This window comes from Lissotriton vulgaris, chromosome 5, assembly GCF_964263255.1.
Source record: "Lissotriton vulgaris chromosome 5, aLisVul1.2, whole genome shotgun sequence".
In the NCBI taxonomy this organism is placed as follows: domain Eukaryota; kingdom Metazoa; phylum Chordata; class Amphibia; order Caudata; family Salamandridae; genus Lissotriton; species Lissotriton vulgaris.
In genome coordinates, this window is record NC_141693.1 from 236,960,991 (window position 1) to 236,982,407 (window position 21,417).

A 21,417-nucleotide genomic window follows, 5' to 3' on the forward strand; every position below is an offset into this window, starting at 1 on the left:
TCCCAGATAATCAAATTCCGCCACTCTTTCTAGGAGTATAGAATTCAGAATTGGAGGGCGGCCAAGTTTGCGGGGTGGATGCATGACTAGGTACTTGGTCTTGTCTATGTTGATGACGAGGCCCTTGGTGGTACAGAAGTCCTGGAAGCGGTTCAACAATGTCTGTAAACCTTGGGGGTTTTTAGAAATGAGGAGGGTGTCGTCGGCGAACAACAGAGTTGGTATTTTTACTCCTCCCAAACTGGGAGCGTCTGATGGTTCGCCCAGTAGATGATCTACCACCCCGTTAATATAGAGGGAGAATAAGGTAGGGGCCAAGACACAGCCCTGTCTTACTCCCCTTTCGACCCTGATCTTATCGGTCTTTTCCCCATTCAACCCCCATCTAACCTGGGCATAGGTGTTGGTGTGCAGGTTAATAAGGAGGTTCAATAGGTACGGGGGCATCCCTAAACCATGAAGCACCCTCCAAAGTTCCTCCCTTGGTACCAGGTCAAAGGCAGTCTTAAGGTCAATAAAGGCCAAGTAAAGACTGCCTTTGCCCAGCACCACCACCTTCCAGTGTAACAACAGGAGCCTAAAGACCTGTTCAATAGTTCCTGTGCCCGATCGGAACCCAGCCTGCATATCGGACAGAATGTGATTGTCATCCACCCATTGAGTGATTCTCCCCAAGATGGTTTTCCCGGCCAATTTCTGGCTGGAGTCTATTAGGCTTATGGGCCTATAGTTCCCGGGTAGGTCCCGACTGCCCTTTTTAAAAATGGGGACCACCTCCGCACCTCTCCAGGAGTCAGGCACAAGCCCTCCCCCCATGATTGCATTGAGGAGTGCAGAGATTAGTACCCCCCATTCTTCCGGGTAAGCCCGGAGGATATCCCCTGGTAGGCCATCCGGACCAGCTGCTTTCAAAGGGACCAAGGTTTTGATCTGCTTTGTTACATCCAGGGGAGAAAACAATTCCAGGTCATGAACTAGAGTAGAGGGAGGGATATTAAAGGAGTCATTAAGTGGGCCTTCGACAGCAGAATAAAGATTTTGGAAATGGGAGAACCAAGTCTGGGCGTTGATGGCACAAGTCCTCCGGGAATCGTCGGGACGGTTCCTTTTACCCACCATGTCCCAAAAACCTTTGGCGTCTTTCCCACGACTGGCAGCCAGGAGGTCCTGCCAGAAATTAACCTCCCACTCCATCCTTGCATTTTTCTGGCAGAGTGCATAGTGTTTCCTGGCCTCCCTAGTCCTAGACGGTAATTTGGACTGGACTGCCTCGATAAGAAGTGATTTCGCCTCCCTACACTTCTGGTTGTACCAGCCCTGACCCGATCGTGGGCTTGGTTTCCTTCCGCTCGGGTGAGCTGGGACTACAAAGAGGTCGCCAATGGCCTGAATTATGACACAAAACCTGGGTGCCACCTCCATCAGCCCTTCCTCTTGGCAGTCAAGATTGGCTAGGGCTGAGACCAGAAGTTGCCTAATCACAGAGGTTTTCTCCTCCGAAAGAGCTAGCTTCACCCACTTTAACCTTCGACCACAATTTGTGACCACTAACGGGTCCGGAGCGGGGTTACAAGGAGATCTACTCACGGTGCTATTGAAACACCTGTGGGACAGGGTGAGGGACAGGAGATTGTGGTCACTCTCCACGGAAGGTACAATTTCCATGTCTACCACCAGGCTCCACAGGTGTATGTCAAGGAGAAAATAATCAATCCGTGACATATGTCCTGGCCTGTTGTAGGTGTACGCCCCTACTTTGTCGGATCTGGTCCTGCCATTGGCAGCTCTAAGACCAAACTCCATAACTAATGAGTTGATCTGGAGGGCCACTTCTGTCCACTTTTTAACAGGACTAAGCTCGAGGGGCGGAATCCCCCACCCATTATCAAGTTCCTCTTGGTCTGCTAGGATGTCCAGGTCCAGGGGCTCGAAAGTGCAGTTCAAGTCACCTGCCACCAAGGTACAAGACCTGTGGGGAGATGAGCGGAGTTGCGCTTCCAGGCAAGCTATTACTGGGGATTCTCTTCCCCCCTTAGTGCCACGGGCGTAGATGTTAAAAATATTTAAAATAACTCTACCCTGGGAATTTCTAAGCAAAATATTTAGGAGGTCAGGGCAATTAGTGTCCCTCTCCTCCACCCTACAGTTGAGTTCAGTGGCTACCCAGATTAACAGGCCACCAGAGGGGCGGCCCCTGCCGGTTGCACTTTCTACTGCCGGCAAAAAGTGGGTGGAATAGCCCGCCTTGTGTAGGGGCACCCGACTCCAGGTTTCCTGGAACAGGCATATGGAGTATTGCTCCACACGCTCGCTCCAGTCCGGCAGCGCCAGCTTCCTCTCGAGGCCCGCCACGTTCCAGCTGAAAACCCTAATCTGGGGGTCCGTTACAGCTGCAATGCTACAAGCCTCGACAGGGGGTGATAAGACCACAGAACCCGCACCAGGGGGGCTAGCAAAAAGATTATAGGATGCCCCAGTCTCCCCCTTCCCCTCTACAGACTCGAGAATGAATATGCTTTTTGTCTGTCTAATTGTGGCATAAATGATAGAGAATGGTGAGTAAACAATGCTTATGTGTTGCTGATTTTGCTAGGTAATAACTAATTGGGTTACCTTAGAATGAGGGGGAGGTAAACAGAGGGGCTAAATTTCAAGAATTAACGCTTAATTGTATTTGTTTCTATAATATTTCCCATTGTGGCCTACATTAAAACGGAAGCTGTCTGCGACTCCGAGTTTGCAATGATGTACGCATGCGTGACTGAACTCGAGAAGAGCGCAAGCAGCCTGTGCCTGTGCAGTATGGGTCAAGGACAGTGTGGCCTGGACACCCGACGTGGTGCCAACAAATTTGAATGTCAGCCTCATGGGCCTGGGTAAATCTTCACAACTTACGACTTAAAGGACACAAGCGGAAGAGACTGCAAAGAGACAATGGTGACTATTTTTTTAATCATAACGATGACTTTGCGGAAATACGAACAATAAGGTGATGAGGCTATGCTCATCCACCCCTTGACTTGTCCAATCAGAAAAGTCAAAGACCCCAAAAGTTACAACTTTTAGATAGATAAGTTAGGGAAAAAAGGTATAAAAGAGGACGTTTGAAAGTAAGAAATAGGCTTGCATTTCAATTTTATCTTTGCACCCGACATGCTGCCGGACTGCTGAATCTCTCTATGGCGCAAGGACTTTGAAAATTTTCTGAAATTTTAACTTTTTGAATGGGTGCGGAGTCCTTAGGGGAGGTGAACACCAAGAGAGAATAGAGAGGTGGTCTTTGGGAACTATTCTGTCCTTATGCTGATGTCCGTGTCCTGAAATCTTGGTAATATGAATTTCTGCTTATATTTCTGAACTGCTATGCTAACAAATATAAATGTTTGGATTTAACCTCTTTTCTTCTTTAGGCTGTTGATGTTTAAATGACTATTAAAATAGAGTGAATAAAAGAAAGGTTATGCTAGGAGATTTAAACTCAAAAATAAAGATTAAATAAATGGAGAATTAAACTGGTCTTGTTGTCCATTAGTTAACTTTTACAAGCAGATCTATTGACAAATAATAGTGGTGTGTTTAAATGTTTTGCATTTATAGAGATAATGGTAATAGAGATAAACTGCAGATGTATATAATGTACAAATTTTAAGTATTAATTTAGACACTCCGCTATAATCCAGCAGCTCTCCTTCTCAGCTTCACCGAATCCTTAGAGCAGGATGAATGTGTGTATAAATGACTCGCAGTGTTATGGGCCCCACTGATGAGTAGTATGTGAATAGTTCTCTGGGGATAAGGGGATGGTTTGTAGGAAATTTCTGGAGCTGCGCGTCATCAGCAGGTAGTGTTAAATAGGAACAATAGTTTCCTAATTAATCTTAAACAGATGCAGGTGTGCGCGTTTGTACTACAATGCTGATATTTCATATGCTTAAAAATATAATGAAATGTGACAGTTTCAATTTCAGGTTTGTGAAAAATTATACATGGATAAATAGAGATAAAATAATCAAAAATAGTCGTGGAGAAATACGGAACTGGGAGCCCTAAGAAAAATGGAAACAAGGCTTAGGGTCTCTGAAAACACTGAACAAAGGGTGCCTCTGGTTTACACTCACCTCTACATTTTACCTGGTTATATTCTATTAAGCACTATTAGTAAATGTTGGACGGTTTCAGTGGTGCTTTTCACAAAGAAACTTTCCTACAGACCCAAACAGGAGCTGCTTCTGGGCTATAATCCTACAACTGGTAGTATCAAGGTATTGACAAGTGATCAGAGTATAGACCTGTATAAAATTAGATCTTGATAGCAACGGTAATGCACCATATTTCACACGTAAATCCATAATTTTATGCCTTTCGCATGCTGCAAATTATTTAAGTTCCGATTTGAAGGATTTTGTCCCAGTAAATAAATGTGGATTATTGCTGTGGACTCATAATACATATTTCGGTGGCAGCTCATGTTTCTGCACAAATCAAGTTTTATGACTCCACTCCTGATGCGGGCATAGAAACTTCTACTATGGATCAACACAGGGAACACCACTATTCTCTCTGAAGGATGATAAACATCAATGACCGCTTGCCACCGCAAGGCTCTGCTACCGATTTGCGTAGATTATTTTGAATTCGTTTTTGCAGTGTGGAGCAAAGGTGGTCCTCTTTACCCCCTTATTGTCTTTTTGTTTAGTAGAAAGGAGGGTGTATAAAACTCCTAAATAAATAAATAAATAACCTACCCCCATTTGTCTCAAAACAATTAACAACAAAGAGGAATTAATGAGCACCGGATATAATCAACCAATTAGGTCATAACCCTAAAGATCATTATGGATTGCAAATAATAGAAAAGAAAGAATATTTGCTAATTAGCAATGATCAGGTAAGAGCTACAGTGAAAGGCTATATTCTGGAGAGTTCCAGAGGAAATCATCTCTGATGATAAAAAGGCCTGAAGGGGGCTAAAAACAGGCAGGAAAGGCCAAGAAGGATATTGAAGATCACGGGTTATGAAGTGAATGCATCTTAGTGGTGCTCATTACATACTCTGCACAACACAACGGATGATCTAGCCACAGCAGATGGTTTTAAAGTTTACAACTGAAGATGCCCGTTGGTATTTTGCAAAATGACTAGAACATCAACTGGTATCTGACATGCATGGTGATCGTGAGATTGATAGAGAAGTTGCATATTGCTTTGTTGTGGGTTTGTGTACGTACAAGTATGAGAAATTATCTAAAATGTACATACTGTTATTGGTATTGTTTCTCTGTAGAGATGGTTTCCAGTTTTCTTCCACAACTGTTGGAGAGGACTGAGATTGATTAGAGGCAACGTTGTTCTCGTTGTCAGCTACATAAAGAAAGAATATCAGTTCATTACTAACAGTACTATAGAATGAGGCAAATGTAAAAATTCACATCTGCGATAAAAAAGTGAGTGATTATCCACTAGTTTTACACAAAGGCAAAACAATCAGCAAATGAGTACATTTCACCTGGAAATTTTTTGACTTCTGTATAACAAGTATTTAAAATGCAATAGGTCTCGCATTTACGATACTTTGAGCTATTGGCACTGTAAATGTCAATAGCTTAAATTTTTGCAAATGCAAGACCTATTCAATTGCAAATATTGTTTGTTTCCAAGCGCCCCATGCTACGCTTGCACTTAATATAGGCTACTCCCCCTTCTTTGACGAGCCGCTTCTAAAGAAAGGGGCACAGCCTCTATTAAGTGCAAGCACGGCATGGGGCACTAGGAAACAACCCCCAAAAAGTATTTGTAAAGCAGTAGGTCTCACATTTGCGAGAATTTAAGCTATTGTCATTTACAATGCCACTAGCTCAAACTCTCCTCAATGCGAGAACTATGGCATTGCAAAGAAGCGCCCGCCATTGTCTCGGCTGCTTGGAAAGTGGCGGCGTGCTGAATGTTGTGCCTGCAGTAAGACAAAACTCCCTGACGAAAATAGTGCTTACAGACTAAATAACACAGACGCTGTAAGAACAGAAGTAAAAGGGCAAGTCCTCATGGGAAGTTACAAATGAAGACAAAGCGGTAATAAGAAGGGACTAACAAGCCAATTACCGAATCAGAAGCCAGCCTTTAGAGAGGACAAAGACACAAGCCAATGAAAAATATGGGTGGAGCTTCAAGTGCATACTCTAATACAGCATGCCTCACAGAGACGCGCATGCGCTGCCCAGGCTCAACCTAAAAAACAAGAAGACAATTCTTACCCTCTCCTTTCGGGAAGACTAAATGATGCCGTTTGACCACACTAACACTGCTATGAGTAACGGTATAACATTTTTAAAAGTAGCACCCCCTCAGAGATTAAAGCATTTGGTGAAAAGATGCAATTGACAAATGGTACTCGATGTAGCAACTTCTAAAGTAATTCTCCAGCTCATTCAACAAAAAATTTGGAAATAGGGCCACCATGGTCCAGGAAATGGAAAATGTAATAGAAATATGTAAACAAGGCGCTGCAGAGGGCTTCCCTTGCTGGCTGAGACCCCCTTGCGGTCCAATAGCACTACGTCGCTTACCCTGGGAAGGAATTAAAATTTCAGCAGTGCCTGACTCTAACATGGCGCCCACGGTGGACGTGATAGCGGCGTCAGCCGCCATTTTTAATTAGGGGGGCGATTTTATCCTCTGGCATTCTCCTGACTGTGTTGAGACGCCCCGCCAGTGTCCTAAGGTATTACCCGCCCGCTGCCTCAGTGGACATGCCAGCTTGTCTGCCTAGAGCCTCTAGTTGCTGAAGAGCGACCCCCTCCCATTCGCGGGGCAAAATGGCGGCCCACACTGTGTCCCAGCGTGCCTACAGGGCAGGGCGCCCAGGGACACCAGGGGTGATCTTTGTTGCCTGTTTTAACAACTAATGGGCACCCCTACCTGCAAAGTTCCGCCGCACTCCACACACTTGATATGGAACAGGTTCCAAGGATGCCTGACCCCATCATGGCCGATAATGAAGACTCCCCACCCCGCTAAACTTTGACTTACTCTACCCGTCCAGGACTGCACCTACCCTTATGAGAACATCTTCAATTCCTTCGGACCATGGCTCCCCGACTCCCCTGCTCTTTTGACTATCCCTGAGCACACATGACCTCTATCCTGACAGCGGAGTCCGAACATTATGTCCGACGCCCAGTGGAGATGCTCTGGTCAGCTAATGAGGAGATCGGCCTTGGCTCACCCCCTGACCATCACCTGCCCAGCCGGACCTTGGGCGCAGTTTCTCCCCTCTCCCTGTCTCGCCCATCCCACCCCCTCTACTGGTGAAAATCTCACCAAGCGTTTTAACCTCAAGATGGCACCTGAGAAGGAACGGACCTGCTTTTTGAATGACTCAAAGCAGATCCATGGGAACTTTTACCGAACTACCTACCCCCTACCCCTCCCCGCTCTACTCCTCTCCACTTTCCTGCTACTGACCTCTGCCCTCACCTGTCCTGGCCGTAGTCCCCACCCTGTTTACCTGTGAATTTTCACTCGTCATTTGAGATCTAGCTATTTTGTCTGATGCCTGATGGAGTTACCTGGTTTAGCTGTAGGGGAGACAGGTCGTGGATTCCCTCCTTGGACGTCACCTACCCAGTCGGTCTTTAGCCAGATGTCCTTCTGTCTCTCCTGCCATATCTTCCCGCATCCTCCCTCTATTTAAATCGGGTTTTAAGCCCAGGCACAGCACTGAGACCGCCTTGCTGTCCATCGCTGACAATCTTCATATGCTTCAGGATAAGGGGTACTCCGTTATCCTGGTGTTGTTAGATTTGTCAGCGGCGTTTGACACTGTGTCACATGATATCATGACCACCAGACTAGTTGACATCCGTCTGGGAGGCAAGGCGCTGGCCTGGTTAAGGAGCTTTTTCACCAAACGCACTTAGAGAGTCATACTTGGTCCCTACCAGTCAGAGGAGGTGGAGATCTCAAAGGGGGTGCCACAGGGCTCCTGCTTGAGCCCAACGTTATTTAACATCTATGTGGCACCCCTAGCTAACATCATGAGATCCCACGGGTTTATCCCTGTATCGTATGCAGACGATACACAACTCCTCTTTCCGTTTAAAATCATGACTCCTGAAGTGCGTCACTCCTTTGCCCAGGGGATGAAAGAAGTGGCACATTGGATGGCAGCAAACTTCCTTCAGTGTAACGTCTCCAAGACGGAGGTGATGCTCTTTGGGGAAGCCAAACGTCTGGGGACTCCTGACTGGTGGCCTCGAGATCTAGGCCCAGTTCCTGAGCCAAAAATGGTAGTGAAAGACCTAGGAGTTAAACTGGATCAGGAGCTCACCCTTAAACATCACGCTACGCAAGTAGTAAGCTCCTGTTTCCATGTTATTGGGCTTCTCCGAAGGGTGTTCCCCCTGTTACCTGATACCACCAGGAAAACTTTAGTCCAGTCGCTCGTGCTGAGTAGACTGGATTACTGTAATGGTTTGCTGCTAGCCGCCAATGAGGGGATCATTGCCAGACTTCAAGTTGTGCAGAACACGGCGGCACGCCTTGTTCTCAATGCCCCGGCCCGGACTCCTTCAAAACCCCTACTCAATAAACTCCACTGGCTCACAGTAAAACAAAGAGTGATGTTTAAAACTTGTTGCATCATCCACAAGTGCCTTTCCGGTAGAGGCCCGGATTATTTAACTAAGAAATTCATCCCATACATCCCGGCAAGATCCCTGAGATCTGGAGACCGTGAATTACTATGCGTCCCCAGATTCTGGAAGACACGACAAGGTGGAAGAGCTCTATCAGTGGCGGGCCCGAAGCTTTGGAATGAACTTCCATTTGAAGTCAGAGCATGTAGGGAACACTTTCCCTTCAGGAAAAAACTAAAAACTTTCCTGTTTAACTATTAATACTGGTTGAACATTTAACAACACATGACAGGGCTATTTGCTTTCTGATGATGCCAAAGGCGCGGAGATGCTCCCCAGGGAGTCGATTCCCAGCGCGGTACAAGTGTGCAAATAAATAAATAAATAAAATTTATGTCTCTTCTTCTCTCCTCTCTCAATGTATTGAGACTGAACTATTTTGTCTGATGCCCGATGGAGCTACCTGGTTTAGCTATAGGGGAGATGGGCAGTGGACTCCCTCCTAGGTCGTCACCTACCCAGACGGCCTTTAGAAAGGCTTCATTTTGTCTCTCCTTGTTGTCTCTTCCCCTATCCTCCCTTTCTCACCTTCCCTGTCCCCTCCCCTCTACGCTCCATTATTTTGCCCTCCATATTCTTTAAATGCTTCCCATTGGGGCCTTGCTATTTTGCCAAAGCCCGGTGGAGCTACCTGATTGCTATAGAGGAGATGGGTTTTGGGACTTCCCCCTCGACCGTCATCTACCCAGCCGGACTTTGGGCAGACTTTCCTTTGTCTTTCTGCGGTATCTCCCTCCCACCCCTTTACCCTTAGCCCCTTCCCCTCTACACCTCACTTAACTCGTTCTCTATGCTCTTGTAATTGTTTGTCTAGCAACTGATGTAAATTGAAACTGATGTAATCTTGTAATTTTGTGGAACCTCATGTAAAGCGCACTGATACCTCCGGGTCTTGCCAGTCACTCAACATCAATGTTGGGTACCAGTATTTGTTAACTGAATTGGCCAACAAAAGACAAATCGTCTATAGACAAATTACAATTTAATGCTCACAAAATGTCTGCTGGTGAGTGCCAACTGTCATCTTAGTGATTCTTGGGTAAACAGTTTCATATACTGTCTGTTGGATACGGTTGGCAGGGGATCCTCTGTGTTCCTCTGCCCCTTTTGCAATATGTTGTAAAGAAAGATACCACTGAAACCTTGTGTTGGCCAGAGGTGGGAAAGAGCACCTTTGTGAAGGTAAAGTAGGCATTGAATGATGCTACTGCACTGGGTCTACCATCTTTGTATAGTCATGAAAGAGACAGGTATGCTCTTGAAGTATTGGTGCAAATTCATGTGCATCAGAAAAAGACTGTTGCCGCCCAATCACAGAAGCTTCTGAGAACACTGTTGGGTTCAATCCTGGTAGTCACAGTCCCTCCTAGTCAGAGCTCTACTCCTTACCACCAAGCTAAACGTGTAGCCCTAACCAGAGCATGTTTCATCAATGAGGAAAAGGATGCCACTATATTCACAGACTCCAAGTATGCTTTTGGGGTAGCACATGACTTAAAGCTACTGCCGATACAGCAAGGATTCATGGCCTAGACGGGGACTCATATTAAAAAAGGAAGGTATATGAAGGTTCTAATAAATGCCCTTCAACTGGTAAATTGCATAGTGGTTGTGAAAGATACTGTCCATCAGCCTGTCCTAGGTAAATTGTCCAAAGGTAAGCCCGCACAGATAACGCTGCTAAAGAAGCCGCTTTGGCATCTCACTATCAGACTACGATAAATCTTCTGAGCTTTGATGTTTTACCCATGCCCAAACTCAAGGACAGAGGCCTTTTACAAGAATAAGCCTCTGATGATGAGAAGAACTGAATTAAGCTGAATTGGAAAAGGGATGGGAAGGAGTGTGGTGAGATAGCAGTGCTAGAGTAGTAGCCCTAAATTATTTTGCAGGCCTATAAGCCAGGTTATAATATGGCTGTGCCCATGTGGGGAGGGATGCTAACATACACCCTTCTTCCCCTATGGTGCTTATAATTACTATCACACATGTGCAACATGTCAGGCTCACCCTCATACTGTCCACCCCTCTTCCTTGGGGTGCTTCAGTCTTTTGGCAGATGGATATGATCCTAATTTCCAGATGCGTATATTTTTCATATGTGCTAGTGATTGTCTATATGTTCTACAGTTTGGTAGAAGCCTATTCCTGCGCCTGAGCAGATTACCATTATGGGTAAGGAATATTATCGGATTTCATTTCCTGTTTCAGAGTTACCCTGTGACTCTCCAGCAACCAGGCCCCATACTTCATTTAATCCGAAGTTTAGGGGTTTAGCAAAGCAATAGCGATAAAGCAACATTTTCCCTGTCCTTATCTCAAGTCTACAGGCAATATTCAATAATGTAATTCTAAAAAAAAAAAGATAGCAAAACATGTTCAAGACACAATATGAATGGCTTGATTCACTACCTTTAGCACTTTAGTCAATCTGGGCTACTCCTATCCAGGAAACAAGACTGAGCCACTTCGAAATAATCATGGACGACCCATGATACTATCCTCCAACAAACCTGTCTCACCTGCGGCTCTGGACTTACAGTTAAATTATAATATGCCTATGCAGTACTGTAGGCAAGTGATTGACTGTTTCTGCAGTTCTTTTCTCAGGCCCGAGCTACCCTTCTGCCCATCAATTCCTTGCCATAAATTGAATCCTGGCAACTGGTTACATGTGAAGGTACACTAGCAGAAGACTTCTCTCCAACCACAGTGGAAAGGCCATCACCAAATGTGCTGATCAACATCTCTGTCAAGTGTTATGGGCTACTCACCTGGATCCACAAATCACGCTGTAAGTACGCACTTGATCCACTAAACAACGTTCACGCTGCTCTGACCACTGTTCCTATTTTTGGACTTGATCATTAACCTAACACATCAAGGGAATTGTCTTCATTGCTCTCTGCTGCTGTTGGGGGACTTCTGCATGATTCTTCTCCTTCTCATTACCAATTCCGTCCTAGGTGAACAACGGCTTCCCACCATTGTATCACACTGTGGGTATGGCTCATTCTCTATGTTTTCACCCGTTATTTGTGACTGATTGTGGCGCATCTGTGGCAAGCTAAGTGGGGCTCAACAGTGAAGCAAAACTGCAATGCGCTTGTCTTTGAGAGGGTCCCTAGTATGTGTATCAGAATAATTCCTACTTGCAGTTGGTAGGTAACTTCTCGCGTCCTGCTGGATTTGCACCTACTAGCCCATTGATGCTTGGCAGTGAATGGAAATGGGAGGTAACTCTGATTAGTGCGTTTCTCTGTAAAGACAAAACATGCCTTTGTCTGCATTTCCATGGTCAAAGGCTGCAAAAATGCACTGGCTTCTGTGATACTGTTCTAGAAAACATACCACACAACATTATCTCTTTTGATTTTAGTTTGACTACCAGCTAATTGCATTATAAACTCTGATTCCTAGAGGAGAAATCTAATTGCATATGAGGAAAAAATGCTTATCCCTAGTTACCCCAAAACTGGACTGGGGTCTGTTATCTGGGCTTTCTGGTCTCAGCCATTAGGCACTTTGCTGAGCATCCCTTCAACGACATTGGCAGGTGCTGTGAAGTATCTGAGACAAACAGATTCTTCTCCATTCTGTTTTCTTTGTATGGTGTGTGGAAGGCTATCCGTAAAATAAGACAGAACACTAAAATATTGGAAGAAATTGCCAATGCCACAGCTATTTCTTTGCCACAAGAGACTGTGGGGTACCCACAGCCGAGGCGGTGCACAGCTAGTTAGACAAAAGATGTCTCATGTAGAAGTTGTGAACACATTCATTCAAAAATTAGTCGAATGCTCCAAGGCAAAATTTTATGTTATGTTATATTGTGATTTGTAGCGCGCGCAACTACTCCTGAGTATCCTGGCGCGAAGCAGTCTAACACAACTGGCGAGAGAAGATGAGTTAGTAGGCCTGTTTAAAAAGGTGGGTTTTAAGTGATTTTTTAAAACATCTTAGGTCCTGAGTGTGGCGCAGCTCTAACGGGAGGGCATTCCAAAGGATGGCTGCTTTAACCGATAGAGACTGCCCGCCCATCCTAGCTCGGCGGAAATGAGGAATTACCATCAATCGTTGGGCAGCCGACCTAAGCGGGCGTTGGGGAATGTAGAAAGCAACTCTCTTCTTGATGTAGGAGGGGCCGGAGTCGTGTAAAGCTCTGTGTGTAAGGACCAGAGCCTTGAATTGTATTCTCTGAGTCACCGGCAGCCAGTGGAGTGTGCACATTTGTGCTCTGATACTGGTCCATTTAGAGACGCCTAGAAGGAGTCTCGCCGCCGCATTCTGAATAAGTTGTAGCTTGTTGATCAAGTATATCGGAATGCCAAGGAAGAGAGCATTGGCATAGTCCAAGCGGGCCAGAATAAGTGCCCGGACAACCATCTCCTTGGCAGGCTGCGGGAGCAGAGGGAGGAATCTGCCTAAGGATTTGAGGGTCCCGAAGCAGATGCCTGTAAGTCTTTTTATATGCTCTGTAAATCTAAGATCTGCTCCAAACCAAATACCCAGATTCCTAGCCGGGCCACCCTCCGATAGAGGCCGGGGAAAAATCTGGGGGCCACAGAGCTTCTGTGAACTGAGGGGGAAATTGACCATAGAGTATGATTTCCCCCAAATATTTTTTTTTAATCAAATGAGAATCATCATTCTGACAATGAAACCTAGACCAGCAACTACCGGTATTCTATACATACTAGTAGTAAAATTTCACCTTACAAATATTTCACCATGATATTCATCAATACCATAACATTACACATAAATATACAAATGTACAAGAAATTCTTGACTTAACAGTAGCAATGCATTTCGGGTTCGAAGCTGAACCCTTCTTCATGGGAAAAACTCAATTCTGTTGGATGTAGCGTTGTTCAAATATAGGTTTTGTCCGCAGTAATCTACAACACAACAAATGCAGTGAATGTAAGCCAACTGCATAATATAGAATTTGCACTCTAAAGAAAAGACTATAGCGTGAGTCGTTATGTAAAATAGTCCCGTGAAAGCTGAAAGTGTGGAAATTGACGTGCTACCAGTGCTCAACTCACTTTGTGATATAAGCTGGAAAGTTTTAAGTAAATAAAGCCTCGTCCCAGGAGAGAGCACCCAGGTTTATACCTAATGTGTTATTAACAATTATTGATGTTAAAGTAAAAGGTTAAAATGTTAAAGGTTAAAATTGGGTGTCAGGCGCAAAAACATACCCTCCAATGGGCAGTGGTGAATTGCAAGCTGCAAAATTAGAAAAAACCCAAACTCAAAAATAAAGTCTTGCCTTATTGTGATCTCATTAGTACAATTGATCGTATTAAAAGACTCTTACCCATTGGAAGAGAGATGTGGCAATCATTGTGGGAGCAGATTCGTGGGCGTTTCTGTGTTTTTTAAGCCCCGCCCCTTTTTTGCCATCATGTAGAGGTGGTCATTGTGGGTGTTTCCTTTTTTTTTTTTTTTTGCCAGGGCTGTTTTTTTGTCAGCCTGTGCCAGCTTCGCTGCTCGCTCGCAGTCTCCTCCCTGTGCTCCCACTCTTTAAATGGACGCAGTGCCGAGAACTCGTTTTACTTTTTACGCTGTCCCTTTAAAACAGCGAGGTGGCTGAGTAAATTATAAGCACACCACTCGCATATGAACGGACGCACATGTGCTCGGGCAGTGTGCCTCGTCGTGCGTGCTCTAGAGGTTGCCATGTGTGCACAGAGCTCATTGTGTGCTGCCAGCCATGTGCTCTGTTGTTCCTGCGCTCGGCTCTCACAGGAGGGGGCATAGCTGCTGCAGCCGCCGACCGGACATATGAGGCGAGAAAATACGCAGATGTCAGAAACCTTTCCTCCCCTCCTCTAGCTCGCTGGCACAAAGGCTTGCGTTTCCCCCTTGCTTTATTTTTATTCGGGGATGGATGTTTGACTCTCTGGAACCTCTGAGCGTGGAAAGCCGTGGGCGGCCGCGAGCTCGCTGCGCATAACTGGATTCCCCAGGTAATGTAAACATTGCTTGTATACGTTTTTCTTATTTTTTATTACTACAGAGGGGCTCGTGGGACCACTGTGAAGAGATGTTTCGATTACTTATAACGGGGTGATGCAAAAGCGGTTCGAGGGCTCCTCCTTTGACCCCTGACACCTACTTCTCGCCGTGCAGAGAGATGTGTTTACTCTGGTTTCCAAAATGCCATATCCTCAGGGCAGGAGTCCGCTTCGAGCCCTTGCTCTGCACGCGTTCTTAGTGCTTACATCGTGACGTTCACAGATACAATGGCACTCGAGGCTCGCCTCTCGTCGGATCATCTTCCTGCCTCCTGTGACCTCTGAGACCCGGAAGAATGTCACACGAGCCCTAACTCCAGGTAGACTCACACCACCCGCTGTTCCGAGTGTCTCTGGGGTTGAAAATACTCGGTCCATAAACTCTGGCCCCAGGAACACCAGGGCCAGACAGCACTGCAGATGTACACTGCTGCCATAGGAGGGGGGTGGGGGTGGGGGGGGGCATCTGACCCAGGCAGTAGAACGAGGGGACCAGACAGTGCTCCCCAGGCAGACAGCAGCCTCCCTTCCTGATGCTTTAAAGCAGCCAATGTGTTTATAGAAGGACCAATAAATCAAAAATACATCATCCGATGAGCGGCATCAGAGAGCGTGGGAAGAAGTTGGGGATGTGAGGCTTGAAAGAAGTTGGGGGCATGAGGCTTTGAAAGAAGCTGGGGCGTGAGGCTTGAAATAAAGTTGGGGGTGTGAGGCTTGAAAAGAAGTTGGGGGCGTGAGGCTGAAAGAAGTTGAGGGCGTGAGGCTTGAAAGAAGTTGGGGGCCTGAGGTTTGAAAGAAGTTGGGGGCGTGAGGCTTGAAAAGAAGTTGGGGGCGTGAGGCTTGAAAAGAAGTTGGGGGCGTGTGGTGAATGTTAAACCTTAAGCAGAGACACAAAAATAATCTTCTTTCCTTCTCCCTGTCACTCCCATCTCTCTCACTCCTTCCTGTCCTCACTCCTTCCTGTTCCTCTTCTCCCCTCCTTCCTATTTTTCCATCTCCCTTTTTCCTCCTCCCTCTCCTTCCCTCCTCGCTCTTCTTCCCTTCTCATCTCTTCCTCTCCTCTTTCTCTCCTCCCTTTTCTTCCCTTCTCCCCCGCCTCCCTCTCCCTCTTCTCACCTCTCTCCTCCCCATCCTCGTTTCCCCTCTCTCTCTCTCTCACTTTTTTTCTCTCTCCATCTTCATCCCTCTCCCCCTTTTCACAAAATAAGCCTAGAACATATTTGAGGCAGCAGACCAGTGGTAAACAAGCATTTACAATGCAACAGTCTCGCCTTTTCAAAAGTTAGAGCTATTGGCATTGTAAATGGCAACATTTTTATTTATGTGTTGGTTTTGAAAACAGATAAATAAATGGCATTGTCATTTACAATGCCATTAGATCTAACTTTTGCAAAGGCGAGACCGTTGCATTGTAAATGCTTGTTTATTTACTTAATAAATATAAAACTAACTTCAGGGTTTAAAATACCTCTTTTTTTTATTTTTATAAAACACCCGCCTAAGCAATGGCAGGAATTGAACCGATGACTGTAGACTCCTGCAATCCTGGCTTGAACCACTACGCTATGGGCATGGCTTCCAACTTATCATTGAGCAGACTTCCATGCGCATCCAATATTAACAACAGTAACGTTTACAGCTGTAATACATTGACCACTCCTGCTAAATGCAATTATAACGCTTTGGTTCCCACAACTGCTTTTATTTTATTTTTGGCATATTTATATAGCACAAACTCGACTTACAAGTATTGGTGCGCTTTACATGAGCACCGTATTTACATTACACACTCAGTTACAGGAGTTTAAGTGATTTGCCCAGAATCATAGGATGTGGACGTGAGGCTCGAACCCTGCTTTTTCCAACACCAAACTCGGCAGTCTAGCCGACGGACCACATCCTCTCTGCTTAAGGTAGTTGAAGCACGACCCTACCTAAGACGGGCGGGCCCCTGCACACCATGGCAGCCTCACCGTTGTGCCGCAGTCCGCCGCGGCCCCCCACCGCCTTATTTATCGTGCCGCCTGAAATGGGAGCATCTCCTGAACACCGTGCTAAAAGCACATATCTCGCTTTCAGTTTCCCTCAACTGTTTTTTTTTTTTGCATAATTATATAGCCCAAACTCGACTTACAAGTATTGGTGCGCATTACATGAGCACCGTATTTACATTACACATTCAGTTACAGGAGTTTAAGTGATTTGCCCAGAATCACAGGATGTGGGCGTGAGGCTCGACCCTTGCTTTTAATGTCGCAGCCCGCTGTGAAAAAAAAAGAGCTGGGGGAAGATAACGAGTCTGCCGGGATCCCTCTGTCCTCCCCGTGAACCCCTGCGCCTGTGAGCTCCGTGCCTGCCCGACATTCCAACGCGCGCTTTGGGATTGGGTCGCGCACGTGAGCTGTCTACGTTACAAGCGTGCGGCGGAATCCGCCTCCGCGATAGACAATGCTGCGCGCGTGCACAGCTCTTGTCTCCACTCCTTGTCGGGTCTTGTCGGCTGAGCCGACGACTATGGTTCTCTGGCGAGAACGCGCTTTGCGTGCTTCTAGCCGAGACCCAAAAAGATAGAGCTAGATATTAAGGACTGAATGATTTGAATTTGCTTTAGGATTGCACCTCTAGGTGCAAAAGGGAGGAAATTGTGGATGTATGAATAATATTACACTATCAGATTGCCACTTTTGAATAAGCCATGTTGTTTTGAAACCACATTTGAAATGTTATACCAAGATATGCGGGCCTTCTTGTGTGCAAGAGTTTAAGTCTCAGTTTGACTTTTATACTTGAAAACGAAACAATTACATTCCTGTTAGCTCAGGAGAGAAACTTTTGCAATGTATCTCTTTTTCAAGGACCTTTCAACCCTTTCTCATTACAATGATGGGCACCTGCCTTAGCACCAGTTATCTAAATTTTCACACTTGATCAGGTGACTCTTTCGTTTGCCTATGAAAAGAAAATGTACAAAAGTAATTACAATTTTACAAGTGTTGGCATTTTATCTCAATAACTTTGGAAAAGGTAAAGCTACACTGGTTGTTTTTGGGATGACTCATTTCTAAACTTGTTCTTAATAAACTTGCTTCAGCCTTCGAGTAGGCAGAGAGCGTGATTTTTATTTAACAGCGGTGCTGCAGCGTAAGAGGACAGGTTCATCCCAGGAGGAATCCATCTTGGTTTCTAGTGACTGTTGTTTTGCAGTCCACTAGTTTTCTGCAGATTTGTTTGCTGGCGAAAGCCTTTTGTGCAGGGCCAAATAAGAAGAATGCCTCTGTGGATCTGTTGTGAGGTCTCATGGAGTTTCTTTTATAGGAAGACACTATGTTAATTTGTTGTCCACCAGGCTGTGCCTCTTTCTCCGTTTCCTTATTTCCAACTGTCATGAGGAATAATTTTTTGGGATTCCTATCAACTGCTTTTGTCTGGGCATACGTATAATCCACATTACTCTTAGTCCATGTCTTCATGTGTCGTACGTTAAACTGCCACTCCTTCTGAGTGTGCTCCTAGGGCAATGCATGTGCTAATTTGGTACAGTATAAGAAGTAGGGGGCGCATGTCACCTTCTAAGCCAAAGTCAATGAAGCTACAAATTAAAAATAAATAAATTAAAGACACTCATTTCTAGGTGAAGAATATTCTACTTTTTTGGAGAAGCGGGTGGCAAGTAAGTTAACTGTTTTCAGGATGAGAACCTACTCTCTCAGAGTAGGGCCTGTGAAGATGAGGACTTCGACTCAAGTGTAATAAAGATTATTGGTAAGTAAATGCAACTTGAAGCGAGAAACTGCCAGTAAGGAGCTGGAAGATTGTAGGAAGCTGGGTTTTTCTGTTGCAGTAAACCCCCACTTTTTGCCAGACTACGGATGCACTTTGACATGATGTGCCTTGGGTCCCTGCCAATCATGTTCCCAGGGCCTGTGCTCTTTCCCAAAACGGTACCTCTATACCCCCAATTGGCACTTCTCTGGCCACATTTAAGTCCCTTGTAAAAGGTACCATTGGTACTAAGGGAAGTGTGACCAGGGAAGGTCTCTAACGGCTGTAGCACATATTGTGCCACCCTTAGAGGTCCTGTACCTTAACATATACACACACTTCCATTGTAGGCTGTGTGTTTTGGTGCAGAGAAAAGTGAAGTTTCGACATGGCACACATATATATGTGCCATGCCTGCAACCTACTGCCTATGGTATAGGGAAAACACCCCTGTAGGTGGGTGCGCTATAACAATGGTGAGGGTACAGTTGCATGAGCACTGGACCCCTATAGTTCCTTAGTCCATTCTTAGACATTGTAAGTGCAGTAAAGCCATAAAGAGTATATGGTCTGAGAGTTTGCCATTACGAACACCACAGCACCATAATGGCTTTACTGAAATCGGGGAAGTTTGGTAGCAAACCTCTCAGCATAATAAACCCACACTGATACCAGTGTGGAATAGAATGCACTCAGAGGGCATCTTAGAGCTGCCCCCTGAAAAACGACCAGCCTCTGGTGGGTTCCGTGACTGGTACACACCAGACTGCCACTACAAGACATGTTTCTGGAAATCTGGGGTGGGAGCCTTCACTCCCTGGGCCCAGAAACAAAGACTTTCCTGGGCAGAGGTGGTTACACCTCCCCAGGCCAGGAAGAGCCATCTGTGGCAGGGAAGCTTCAAAGGCCTTGACGCTTTTGTAACTCAACCTCCAGCCTCACCTGCTATCAGGAGCAGGCCCCCTTCCTGTCTCCCCTCCTTTTCGGCGGGAAGACAAACAAGAAAAATAAGCACAGCCCAGATGGTGTGCCCACCTCTGCCAAACCCGCCCCTCAGGTGGGTACGGTGAAGTGAAGCCCACTCTTCAGTGCCCGCCATCTTGCAGATGGCAGGCACTCTCCAATCCGGATTGTGCCCACTCCCCCTCGGTGTAGTCACCCTAAGGTCAGTATCTCATTGGCTACTGACCTCGAGACCCCTAAAATGCCCCCTAAAAACAGTATTTAGCGGGTAGCCCTGAAACAAGAAGACAGATTACCATAGCCTATGAGGGAGAAGGACGAAAGACGACGCCCAGCAGAGGAGACTGCAGAAAAGAACTGACTTAGGCCCAGTCCTACCAGTCCGTCTGCAGTTTCCAGAGATCCTGTACCAAAAGTCACCTTGTCCTGCAGCCTGCGACCTCCAGAACCCTGGGAAGACGGACTGCCTTCAACGAAGGCTGGATCTCCTGTGAACAGCAGCTCTGTTCAAAAGAAACTCCCAAGACAGACTCGGAGGCTGCTGAGGACAAAGAAACCTGATGCCTGGAACCACCACTGCGCCATACGCCGATGGCCCCTATGTGGGTGGCCCACCAATCCCAGCGAGGTCCCCTAGCGCTCCAGAGTCCTTGTCCAGCGTGGGTTGACCCATCCAGGACTCCCCCACAACCTGCAGCCTCTGCATAGGAACCCCCTCAACTGTGAGAGGCCCTGTAAGGTGAAAGCCGACCTCAAAAGACACCCCTGCATCCAGCCGCCCTGCACCCTGGAGAAGAGAACCCGAGGTGCACCTATGTCCCTAAGCCCTCCAACTTACCTCTCCAGCTGTTGGTTCCTCACAAAAGTCTTCCTGGACCAAGCCTGCAGCCAAAATCCAAAACCAGCAACTCCTACTGAAACAAACAGGGCACCTGAGGGCAAAACAGCACACTGCACCCGGCCGCCCCTGTGCCGCTGTGGGTGCACCTTGTGTGCTAAACTGGATCCCCCTCTGCCCTGAGCTTAAGTTCAGGAGCTTTGCTCCCACAACTTTGTGGCCTACTAGTTAGCAACCACCAAAGGAAGGCCCCCTGTCCCCCATTGGATAACATTGGGCCTCAGCACTCTGCACCCGGCCACCCTAGTGTCGCTGAAGGTGCTTTGAGAGTGCATCTTTGACCCCGGGGGAACCCTTGTTCTAACCCCACAAAACCAACTCCCAAAACAAAGTACTTATCGATAAACCAATAACACTGTTTTCTCACATTGGACTGAATTTCTGTGATAACAAGTGTAGATTTGGTTTTTTTGAAACCCTAAGAAACTGCAAATGTACAAAAACTGACAGACTTACCTTTTCTCTCGGAAATGTCCCAGTGTGATATCTAGGCATATCTTGAAGCTACTTGGTCTATGCAACACCAACTACCCATTGAACCCAAAATATATACATGAATTAGCTAAACATCCCTCTCCTTGAGGCTTTTTGCCAAAACACACATCTATGAACTGCAGAACTAAACTTCAGTAAACTACAATACACAATGTTCTCTGTTCTTTTGACAAACTGCAGAACTCAGTCACTGCACTGTTAGAACACATTATGTTGGTGTCAATAACAATCATTATCCTGCAGCACCTCCATCTACACCATAGGTCAGGTATGCATCATGACCAGATAGGCCACAGGATGGCCATATTTTGACCCGAATGCACTACAAACTTAAACAGTACCCATCTTTGCGTTCTCACGCTCCTTCATCATCAGCTTTGCACATGAACCGCCGTACTCTGCAAGCCCTACTTAAAAGGTCTGCATCACACATCATTTTGCCACATCATGACCGTTCAAAGAGGATAGCAGCACATCCTTGCATCATTAACTAAATACTGGAGCCCTCAACCCGCACCATTCTCCACAGAATGCATAAAAGGGTATTCTTTTATGACAAACTGTTTTGGTGCTAGTGTGG

General features: G+C 46.1%; 1 protein-coding gene across 9 annotated transcripts in view; it reads right to left on the reverse strand.

Moving 5' to 3' along the window:
- LOC147710582 (zinc finger protein 618-like) overlaps positions 1-21,417 on the reverse strand; it is a 998,795-nt gene that overhangs the window by 31,375 nt on the left and 946,003 nt on the right. For 6 of the 9 annotated variants that reach the window (XM_086921253.1, XM_086921255.1, XM_086921257.1 and 3 more), the window contains one exon: positions 5,260-5,361. The exons of the other annotated variants lie outside the window; for them this stretch is intronic. In XM_086921253.1, the coding sequence (XP_086777379.1) occupies positions 5,260-5,361 (102 nt within the window). The remainder of the gene's footprint in view (positions 1-5,259; positions 5,362-21,417) is intronic. 9 annotated transcript variants of the gene reach the window in all.